This window comes from Octopus bimaculoides, chromosome 7, assembly GCF_001194135.2.
Source record: "Octopus bimaculoides isolate UCB-OBI-ISO-001 chromosome 7, ASM119413v2, whole genome shotgun sequence".
Classification (NCBI taxonomy): Eukaryota; Metazoa; Mollusca; class Cephalopoda; order Octopoda; family Octopodidae; genus Octopus; species Octopus bimaculoides.
In genome coordinates, this window is record NC_068987.1 from 49,822,231 (window position 1) to 49,834,732 (window position 12,502).

A 12,502-nucleotide genomic window follows, 5' to 3' on the forward strand; every position below is an offset into this window, starting at 1 on the left:
AGGAAGAACATCCGAAAATGAACCCCAGATTAAGGATAATGCAGTACCTAGGTTTCAGACTTTTCAAATACGTTTCACAACGTAAATCTGATTAGTCCTCATCAGCTGCATTCACCTAGACAACATTTCAAATGTTGCCACATCAATGCCAAGTATACTCACCCGAACGCCAAGCCGTTAACGGAACTGAGAACAGTGAAGAAGTGAACAATGAAAAATATTTCAATACAAATGTATTAATACAAATGTATCAATTTCCAGCAAAAAATAGCCCTATAAGGGTATATATATAAATTCATAAGAATGGTACAACAAGGTACCGATATTTACTGGACAATAGCAATCGATATAAAAACGACGCTATTGTATAGCTTCACTATATATATATAGATATTCTTATTTTTTAATCTTAATCAGGTTATTTGACCCGAATACTGATATAATCAAAGCAGATTGGCACCCATTCAGAGATACTCCTTGGATATTACCATTACAAAACCAACTCGCCAACTGGCGAAATACCATGGACAAAATTACCAAAGAAGTCCATGAGAATAATTCATTGGAAGATGTAACATTTATTCTTGATTTCCCAGGTAAGTTAATTAGTTAATTATATATTGTAATTAAGATACTTTCTAATTACAATATCTGAGATATAAATAAAGCAATGCTTTTTTGCATAAGAATATATTAAGAATAACTGCTAAGATTTTAATATAAATGTCAAGATACAACAGTAATGTTTATATTCTATCATTTACATTGAAAACTGAACAGTTAACTCATAATTTGATTTATGGAACTACTTCCTCTCACAAATATCCAATCAATGTAGGCTACCTTGCTATCTTTTATCTTTTACTTGTTTCAATCATTAGACTGCGACCATGCTGGGGCACTGCCTTGAAGAATTTTTAGTCAAATGAAATTGACTCCAGTACTTTTTTTTAAAGCGTGGTAGTTATTCTGTTGATTTCTTTTGCCAAAACACTAAGTTATGAGGATATACCATACAAACCCATGTAATTTGCATACCTGTGTAATTTATGCAGGTGATTTTCAGGATAAAATTTGTTAGAAAAAGCTTCTATTCATGTAAAATTCACGCCCCAAAATTTTCAGAATTGCCAATATGGCCAGGGGAAAAAGGTTTTCAATTTAGTTGTATTTAGCATAATTTCACTTACTTATTAGATTTTATTAAATTTTCATAAAATAAAAATAATTTCTGTTTAACAAGTATCACATTAAAAGCTATTAAATTACAAAGTGTTTGTGTTGTTTTAGTACTGAGAGGTAATATTCATTCCCTACTTAAGCATGGATGTTCAGTTAGAATAAACTATACTGTGATAGATACCATGAGAAACTCTCATATTGGCTTTTGGTACAAAATGTACTCTTGTTTATATTACTAGCAGGGAGATAAATCCCTGCCATCTCCAACTCCAAGACTGCCATATCATGCAATTTTGAACAATAGCTTGGTTATTTCCTTTCAGTGTGTACTTGACATACTTAATTCACCTCACTGAGGCAATGATTTCAATGCTGCAGTGACATTTGAATGTTCTTAAGAGTTATATTATAAGGTACAATGTATTTATTGTTTATTTTTCTTTTCTTATGAGATACAACTTCTTCCATTGCAACTGATCTTTGTCTATAAAGAGATTGTCTGTTTTTCTGCCTTTTGTTTAAGATGATAAAGATTAATATTTTATTTTAAATATAATAGTAATTTTCCTCTTTAAAGAAAAAAAAATCAAGTACCCATGATTCAAAAATATCTCATAAAAATATAAGAATTTCTATCTTTCAAGTCCATAACACTCCAAAAGTTGTTTAAATGATTAAGGGAAGAAAAAAGGGATGGATGATGGTAGCTTTGATGACTCTTTGAAGTGTCCATATTTCCAATTTGCTTTTTTTTTCTTAAAGGGGGAAATGACTATTTTATTTGTACTATTTATCATCTTAACCAAATGGCAGAAAAACAGAGAAACTTTGAGTTTTGTATAATATAGATATGGCAGGCTTCTTTCAGTTTCTGTCTACCAAATCCAAACTTCTTAATCATACAGACACACCTGCATTTGTAATTACTGCAAATTCTTCTCTAATAGTCTTTAAAATCTTCTTTCTCTTTTTTAGGATATCATCTTGAAAATTTTATACCAGATGATCTTCTTAAGAATCGGTTAACAGTGCTGGAAGGATCAGTAATTGTTGAGATACCTGAGCAAGAAAAGAACTACACACTACACAAAGGTGATAGTGTAAAGGTAGGATGTTTCTAACAAAATAGCAGACTTTTTTGATAAATATATTGATTTACTTTTCTGTTTTAATATCTTTTACTTAAAGTTAAATACTTTCATATGATCTGCTATCAGACATTATAAGTGCCAATGTATGACAGAAATAAAGAGTAACAAAAATTAGACTTGATCAACATATTTAAAGCTTAGTTCAAGGGCTGTTACTCTTTTCTGATTCATGTAGGTTCATATAGTGTCTAACTTCATTTAATAATAATAATAATGGTTTCAAATTCTGACACTTCAAGGCCTGCAGTTTTGAGGGAGGAAGTCAATTACATTGGTCCCAGTAATCAACTGGTACTTATTTTATTGGCCCCAAAAGGATGAAAGGCAAAGTTGACCATGGTGGAATTTGAACTTAGAACATACAGATGGATGAAATACTGCTAAGCATTTTGCCAGATGTGCTAATGGTTCTGCCTACTCCACTCAGGTATACTACAACTTCTCAGAAAGAGTGGACACAAAGCAGCCATAAGTCAAGTTAAAAAAGACAGCAATGAAAACTAGGAGTACATAGAATAAAACACTGGAAAATAGAAAAGTGAACAGTAAAAGGAAAGGGGTGCATAAGCAACATCAGGTGAATTTCAAGAAACATGGAATTTTTGAAGGATGCAGTGTCCTGACAGCTAACCATTGACATAGATAGTTTATTCCATGCTTTGATAATCTGAGCATGAAATGTTTTACAAATTTAGACTTAATGTGAAATAGAAACCAGTGAGAGTGTCTCTTGAGTGGAAGCTAGATAGGAATTTTAGGAGGTGAGGCAGATCCATTGAGACCTGCAGGAGGGTTGAGGTGAGGAGGAGGACCCGACAGATATGGGTGTGGCCTGGCCTGGAAGCAGGCTCACAACAGTTTTTGCAACTATGATGGAAATTTCTCATCACCTAATGCTCCATAGGGAGTGGGAGTGACTAAGACATAGACTGAAGAAGAGTATATATTTATACTTTCTCAGTGCTATAGAAGGTATCATCATCATTTAACATCCACCTTCCATGCTAGCATGGGTTGAATGGTTTGACAGGAGCTGGCCAGGCAGAAGATTGCACCAGACCTCTGTGTCTATTTTGGCACAGTTTTTATGGCTGGATGCCTTTCCTATCACCAACCACCCAACAGAGTGTATTTTAAAACAATGCTTAATCAAAAATAGATCAATAACTAAACTGAAAAATAATGATGTCTATTGGACTAAAGAAAGAGAAAGTGACAGTTATCTAAACTAATTATAATGTTCATGCCAGCATGGTGATGATGATGATGATGACATAGACAAGTAGGATTGCTTATGTAATGTAACTTGATGTTGTATACTGCTGGTTGTATGATGTTGTATACAATATGCCATCCATTGATTGTAGGAAGTATTTGTGGTACCCTCTACATGTAAAGAAAATGTACAATGTACCACAAATTGATTTTAGTGGATTCAAATGGTAGAAGTAGATCAAAAATATATATTAGTGATAGAGGCAGTTTTAGTACTGAGAGGTAATATTCATCCCCCACTTAAACGTGGATGTTCAGTTAAAATAAACTATACTGTGATAGATACCATGAGAAACTCTCATATTGGCTTTTGGTACAAAATGTACTCTTGTTTATATCACTAACAGGGAGATAAATCCCTGCCAGATTGTGCAATTTTGACCTTTATTGTTCTCATCAATGATGGGCGCTTGACCACAAGAGATAGCAGTGATTCATCCCCCCACTAGCAATATACAAAAAAAAAACAGTGTCAGAACAGGTGCTAGTGTTACAATTAGCCAGTGAGGCATTGTGAGATCAGGTCTGTGATACTAGTTTTTGATAAGAACAAGGTAGTATGGCACAACCTAGCAACCTATGTTGATCTGGAAAAGTAGGTGAAGAAATGATGAAGATGTAAACCTTGTAAAAAAATCAAATGAACCCTGGTTATAAACTCTTAATGTGGGGGAATAATTTTTTTCAATATATAGGTGCAGGCATAGCTGTGTGGTAAGAAGTTTGCTTTCAATTGCTTAGTTCTGAGTTCATTCCCATTGCTTAACACTTTGGGCAAGTGCCTGGTACTATAGGCTCAGACTAAGCAAAGCCTTGTGAATGGATTTGGTAGATGGGAATTGAAAGAAGTTCATCATATATGTGTAGATATATATACATGTGTGTGTCTTTGTGCTTGTGTTTGTCCCCCACCAGCACTTGACAACTGATGTTGGTTTGTTTATGTCCCTGTAATCCAGCAGTCATCAAACAGAGACTAGTGGAATAAGTACCAGGTTTTTTTGTTTTTTTTAAATTAAGTACTGGAGTCAGTTATTTGACTAAAACAACTTTCAACATTGTGCCCCAGTATAGCCTCTGTCCAATGACTGAAACAAATAAAAGATGAAAGATATTAAATAGCCATATGTATACATCATTGGAAGGCTGTGAATTTTGTCTGAGAGAAAATCTTTAAAGTCATTGTTGGGATGATGTTCATCTTGCATTAATACATATTGTTTTTAACAGATGTCTATGAAGAGATTTTGTCTCAGACAAAAACCACGGCTTCATGCCTTTTAATGGTGTACATAAACACACACACATGTGTGTGTGTGTTAAGTGTGATACACAGATGGCAATTTTAATGTTGCTTTAGTTGCATATACCAAGTTTTTCAATATTTTTGGAAAGCATCAGTATTGCTCCTGTTTTAAGAATATTTATTGTGCTAATGCTTCAGTTTCACTTTTATTTTTACTTATGTAAAGGTTCCTTCTGGAGAGTTCCATATCGTCCATACAGTTTCATCAGGTCCTGCAGGTTATATGTATACGTATCTCAGCCAGAAGAAGTGGAGCGAAAGCACGGCAACCTGTCCTCGGCTCAAATGGTATCAGAAACTGCCACAAGATCCACAGTGTAAGTAGCTCTTAACAAGCACAGCAACTGACTGTCTGATGCATTGGATTACAGACCCAATGGTTTTGAGTTCAAATAAAGCAATCAGTAGTAGAGGATTTGTAGGACACAGTGTGAGACGACTGCTGTTATCGTTAGGCCTAACTCATTGTAAGGTAAATACCACCTTGACCGATATCCAAAATACAGTGGAGAAGGCTAGCTACTGGATTTGGTAAAAAAGAGACGATGAGCGATGGCTAGAGAAATATTGAGCTTTGTTTTTAATAACCAGTTGATCTAGCAAGCGGGGCCTCATATCAGTGAGGGGGACCGGTGCGCATTGATGCTGTCGAGAGGTAGGCCCCGAAACGGCGCACATTCTCTCCTGATGACCCCATACACTTGCTGGCTTCTGGTATGCAGAGTTCTTGACTGGTAGCACTTGCATGTGCGAGTTGTTTGCAAGACATACAATAGATGTATGTGCATGTGTTTCAGTTGTTAGTTTAAGAAAGATGGAGAATAACAATAGCTTTTCATGCATTTCCTAGAGTAAGGATCACACATTTCCTAGAATTAAGGCTAAATGAAATGATATGTTAGTATAAAGGGGACATTGTCTACACAAGAGATCTAAAAACTCAGGAACATCTTACAACACATAAAATAATGAAAAAAAAAAAAAAGTTCTATGTTAGAGAAGCACCCACTCTTTCTGATAAGAATTTGCTGGAATAGATTTCTGTTACCTTATTTAGATCCATAGGAGTTCTTGACCTCAGTATCGTAGGCTAATTTGAATTAGGGCATGCCTCCAGTGCTTACATCATCATCATTTAAACTGGCCATATCTAGCCAAAATATTAGCTGATATTTCTAGCAGGCTGGGCAACTACATATAGGTTTCTGCCTTGGGAGCCTCTATGTGTGGGAGTTTACCAATCAAATGGACAGCTATCTTTGGATGTTATCTAGCATTATGCAAATGTGGTACAGTGCACCATTCCAGGCTGTGTACACATTGTATCCGTGTAAAACTCTAGATATCTCTCGCTTTTGAAGAATTAGACTAACTCTCTAAAACTAGCCATTTCTTAGCATTCTGTTGACATATACTGTCTTTGTTACAATTAATTTTGAAATGAAAAGTAAATAACTTTGTCATTAAGCTGGTATTTGAAACATAAATTAACATGAAATTTTGATGGAAAGCTTTTAGATTAATTATCCTAGAACCAAGGCCAGTCTCAAGTGGGTTGGTATCAAAACGTTTAAGTACTGCAAAGAACTTTTGTTTGACACTCTTACTGATTACACCATCTTTGAAAATATGTTTAGGAATTATTGAAGATATTGCTTTAATCTGTTAATCTTTTTTTCTTTTTACAGTCCATAATCCAAACCTGTTGGAGACGTTTATAAATTTCCTGAAATTAAAATATTTCATGTTTTCTAGGAGGTGAGTATTTCATAGCTTGCTTTCTCTTTCTCATGTATCTTCACCATCATCATTTAATGCCTGTCTTCCTTGCTGGCATGGGTTAGACAGTTCAACAGAATCCAGTGAGTCAGAGGATTGTGCTGTGCTCTTGTATCTGCTTTGGTATGGTTCCTACAGCTGGACACCCTTCCTAATGCCAGTCACCTTACATTGAGTATTGGGTGCTTTTTTAGTGGCACCAGGAGATTGCAAAAAATACCCTCTCAGAGCAGAAAGGAAGGCAGTTTTATGTTAAGTGTTGAGAGGCTAACATGTAAAAAAGGGATATATATATATGCACAACATAGCATGTATTAGAAAACCTAAGATAAATTCAAAGTAAGTTACACTATAACCTTTAAGTCTCTTGTGAAACCTTGGTAGATGCCAATACATGTTATTCTTTGTACACAGAAAAATAAGCGAGTGTCCTGACATATCATTGTTCATTGATCTCATTTGTGAACAATTACCCGACTCATTGTTCTATCTGTAAAGAGAACTTATAGCAAATAACTACTTAAATATCAACTAGAACTTAGTTATAATGGCTAAACTATGTATGCATGCACATTTTTATCTAATGTAATGTATGTGTACATATGTCTATGAATTTAAGCATGTAATAAATGCATGTATTAATTTCGCAGTTAAAGGGCTAAATGATGATGACAATTATTAAGTCAATCACATCAGTCCCAGTACGCAACTTGTACTTATTTATCAACACTAAAAGGATGAAAGGCAAACTCAACCTCAGCAGAATTTGAACTCAGAAGATAAAGATGGACAAAGTGTCACTAAGCATTTTTCCCAGCATGCTAATGATTCTGCCAGCTCACTACTTTGAAAATTATTAATATTTTTTTCTTCTTTTTTTTCTCTTTTAGTCTCACATTATCTCTGGGGGCAGTGAAAAGTATTATCAGTGGCCAGCCTTTTGAAAGAATATTGAATGAAACCTATGAATATGAAAATACACATGTCGAAAGATCTGTGAAAAACCATGCAAGACTATTTCTATGAAATGAAAGTTGGATGGCAAAGATAGAAAAATCTCTTAACAGAGATGGCAAAGATAGGAAAATCTCATGTCATCTGTCATATAACTGCCAGATTTTATTGAATCTCTTATAAAGCTATTTATGAAATTCATGCTTAAAGTAAAATTTTAATATATATATAAAACAGATTTTGAACAATTTTAAAAATGTTTCAAAGCAAAAAAATCAAAATTTTCATCATTTCTCAATGAATTCTCATCAATATTTCAGTTTAAATAAATTTCATTTAATGCATTTAAATTAAAAGGCGTTTGCTGTATTAGGAAGTTGTTACTTCAAACTTTTTCCTACTTAATTTTTATATTAATTTTCTTGAAATTGTTTTTGTGTTTTCATCTTAAGAGATCTTGGTTACTCTTCTTAACACTAACCAACAATTCAAAGCTGAAGTGAATGTTGAACTAATTTTTCTGCATGTCAGACTTCAGTACCTACTACAATGTACTATGATGTGTGTGTGTGTGTGTAAAGAGATGATGAATAAAACATCCATAGTTATTAAGAGCTCAATTATAAATAGGTCATTTAACACTGCAGGAAATTGAGTGGATGAAACGTGTGTACATAATTGGCTAAAACAATCCTTAAAAGCTACACATTTAGAATAAAATGGTAGTATTCCTGATGATTTGGAATAAGCATTGCTTTAAATTAACTTTCATTAATTGTGCATCTTAATTATGAAATTATACAATTAATTATGCTTAATCCTAATGAAACAGCTGTAGAAAGTATTTAAATTATGATATATCTGTGAAATTTATGCTTTTCTACATTTATTCTATATATATATAAACATAGGTGTGTGGTTAAAAAGTTTGCTTCCTGATCATGTTGTTCCAGATCTAATCCCACAGAACAGCATCTTGGGCATGTGTCACCTACTGTAGCCCAAAGAGTGGATTTGATAGATGGAAACTGAAGGAATCCTGTCATGTGTGTGTGTGTGTGTGCGTTTGTAAATGAGTGCCACCATCATACAAACAGTCATTCATTTCCAGTCTCCCATGAAAACATGCCTTGTCGTGGTAGAATATTACCTTGCTTGGTAATAGACAAGGAAGGGCAACTCACAGTAAAAAATCTGCCTCAACAAATTCCATGGGGCATTGAGCATCATCATCATTTTAATATCCACTTTTCCTTGGAAGCATGGAAAAGTGGACATTAAAACAAAGAGAATGATATTGAGATAAATTTAATTTTAAAACAAACCTTAACAAAAATACATATCTTCTCAGTTTTGGAGCCTGTGACATTGTTGAAGGTTGATGAGAAGAGGCCTGATGTGTTGACTCTTCATCTCTAGAAGACTAAGCACATGTTTTATAAGAGACACTAAAGTAAGTGATTCTTTCACCCACTCACATTCTCTAAATGCTATAATGAAAGTGGGGAAACACATGTGCAACTGAATGGAGTAAATCACAGAAGTATTGCCAACAAGAAATTATTTAATCCATGGCATTCAAGAATTTGGAGAAGCTGTTCTGCCAGCTACAAGTCCCTGGGCAAACCCAAATGTCAGGTAAGGCTTGCAAGAAGTGGGGCATGTTATTCCAGTGTCTCAGCCTCGTGATTGTTCACAATAATGGTGTGAATGACTTGAGCTGCTTCCGTTGATAAAATGAAGAAAAAAAATTCTAACGATGAAAAAGTCGAAAATAAATTAATCATTCATAAAATGAATATATTATTTTAATAAATCATAGCATACTTTTATTACGTTTGTAGTGTAGTTTTATTATATTAAAAATACACTTAGACCTAAGTAAAAAAAAAAAAACAAGTATTAAATATAATTTTGGGAAAAACTTTAAAAAAATGAATTCACTATAAATATATACATACACACACACACATGTATATATATGTATATAGGTAAATAAATATATACACATATAAATATACATTCACATATACAGTAATCCCTCGACTATCGCAGGTGTTACATTCCAAAACCTCCCGCAGAAATAATCAAAATCTAAAAAAGTATAAATACCTATTGGCCGCAGAAACCTGTGATATATTGAGGAATCCACGATATGGCAAGGAATTATTGTACATACATATACACATTCTCACATACAATAGTGAAATAACTGAACTATAGTATTTTACTGCTGATAAACTAAATGCTAAGCAATTATCTTTGTTTACCACTTGTGCAAATTAAAATATTACTCTCTTACTTGAACATACGACCAACTTTTGAAAGAGATATATATAACAGATTGCATCCAATGCCGTATATTTCTGATTCATTTTCAATTGACCCTAGAAGAATGTAATGTAAAGTTAAGCCTAATGAGATTTGACTCCGTCAAATGTATTGCTTATTTATTCACACTGTTTTGAATTAATTATATGCATTATCTCATAGCTTCAAGACTTTGATGATGTATTTGTTTGTTTTTAGACTGACATTGTAGTATAGGTGTGAGAGAGCTTCAAGACTTCAATAATGTGATTTTTTTTTTTAGAATAACATTGTACAGAAGGTGTGAGAGGCTAGATCTAGTATTTTTAAACATGAAACAAGTAGAATATTTTGCCAGTTTAAATGCTAATGGGTTAACAAGTAACTTAAAGGAGAAGGCGGTGAACTGGCAGAAACGTTAGCACACCGGGCGAAATACTTAGCGGGATTTCGTCTGTCTTTAAGTTCTGAGTTCAAATTCCGCCGAGGTCAACTTTGCCTTTCATCCTTTCGGGGTCGCTAAATTAAGTACCAGTTAGACACTGGGGTCGATGTAATCGACTTAATCCCTTTGTCTGTCCTTGTTTGTCCCCTCTATGTTTAGCCCCTTGTGGGCAATAAAGAAATAAGTAACTTAAAGGGGGAAAGGATAATGAGACCAAGTCTGAATGTTTATAATGGAAGTGATGTTGCTGAAAATACTAAAGAAGCATTTTGTCCCTGTTCTGGCATTTATGATCTCATAAAAAAACATTTCTTATATTTGCAACATTGTGAGGTTGAACATCCTAAGTATGAAGCTTTTTGAATCAAAAAGTAATTGCCTGATATAGATTTACAATCTACTGACTAAAGTTTTGACCACCTCACAAAGAATAACAATGCTTTTATTTATTTATTATAAAATTAAAAAACTTATTGTTTATTTTGACTTAAAACTCTTTAAAAACAAACAAAATAAAACAACATTTTCTTTCAAGATCACAACTTTATATGCCCATATATCAAAATATATTACTGTTTTATTTAACTCTATTAAGCCAATTGTTTGAGAAAACAATTAGTTAAATAGTTTTAAATAATATTCTCTACATCCTCAGAAGGATGAAAAGTAAAGTCAGTCTCAGCAGATTTGAACTTTGATACAACAAAATACAGTAAAAATATTTAGTCTGGTAGTTGCCACAACCCCAGCGAATGGTGTTAAACTAACTTTCTTGTTTGAAAAATGGTAAAATAAAAGAATGAACATTTAAATGTAAAATTATTCTGAGTGTGTGTGTATATACTGAAGTGTGGATACATAAGTTTAAGTGTGTATGAGTGAATCCATGTAAAATTTTTCTCTTCCCCTTATAGTTTATATTTTAACATATATACATAAATATATGTATGTGTTTATATAGATATAAACATGTATATAGGTAGATATAGATATTTATATACACATGAATAATTGCATGTTTTATTTACATATATGCATACACAAACACACGTGTGTGTGTTCATACATACATGTAGGGAAATAGAATGCTATCACATATCAATAGTGAATCCGTTCAGATTGTGGCATATGGTTATAGGGAAATATGCCACAGTAACACATTATATCAAGTTTATAGTTCCTCCTCACCTATCACAAAATATCTATGTACATATGAATGAATGTGTTTGTGTGTTCATTCATTCTAAATTGATACTGTATACTCTGAGTTTATTGTTACAACCTCAAATTCAAGACAACTGTTCGGATATTCTAGTTTCTAACAGCCACATAATTTCATCTAATTTCTAACCTTCTTGCTGTTAGTCAGCAGTTGGTTGGCTGCAACTATTTGCTGAAATTACAGTTGGTTGGCTGCAACTATTTGCTGAAATTACAGTTGATTCTCTTCCCAAATGCTTATCAGCAAGGAACATTCTATCAACTTTAGTAACTTGGGACTGGTTATAGAGTTGTTGGTTAGTGTGGCAGTTTGGTAAGGATTACTGCTATAATTGTTGTAGCCAAGACAGTTTTGGTAGTTTCAGATCCAGCTAGATATGGGATATTATACAAATAACCTCCAAAAATCTCCTAAATAGATATAAATTATTGAAAGATTGACTACATCAATATATATGTTGTTAGCAAACTAAAAACTTATTCAAAACAGGAAAAATTCCAAGTTTACAACATGGACTTTTATCTTATATTCAAAGCTAAACTACATTCAGGTAGAGTCTCTTACAGAAACTGCTAGAATGCAGCAGCTGCCGAGATATATATTGTTATAGAGCTAAGTAAAATGACAAGGACAAAGAGCAATATACTTCTTCAAAAAATTGCCTGAGGAGATACAATCTGCACCTGTGATGTAAGTCAAATGATTGCACAGCATCTCAACTGAGTCAAAACAACTGTAGTGGATTTGAAGAATCTCATGAATTCTATTTTTTGTCTCTAAACTATCTATCTATCTATATATATATCCATCTAAATATATATATATATATCCATCTAAATATATATATATATATCCATCTAAATATATATATCTATATA

The 12,502-nt window shown here is 33.3% G+C and overlaps 1 protein-coding gene across 3 annotated transcripts in view; it reads left to right on the forward strand.

Moving 5' to 3' along the window:
- LOC106881997 (vitamin K-dependent gamma-carboxylase) overlaps nucleotides 1-8,019 on the forward strand; it is a 72,057-nt gene extending 64,038 nt beyond the window's left edge. For all 3 annotated transcript variants that reach the window (XM_014932533.2, XM_014932534.2, XM_052969632.1), the window contains 5 exons: nucleotides 418-596; nucleotides 2,158-2,288; nucleotides 5,081-5,231; nucleotides 6,603-6,672; nucleotides 7,584-8,019. In XM_014932533.2, the coding sequence (XP_014788019.1) occupies nucleotides 418-596; nucleotides 2,158-2,288; nucleotides 5,081-5,231; nucleotides 6,603-6,672; nucleotides 7,584-7,719 (667 nt within the window). In that variant the 3' untranslated portion in view covers nucleotides 7,720-8,019. The remainder of the gene's footprint in view (nucleotides 1-417; nucleotides 597-2,157; nucleotides 2,289-5,080; nucleotides 5,232-6,602; nucleotides 6,673-7,583) is intronic.
- Nucleotides 8,020-12,502: the final 4,483 nt, after the last annotated feature.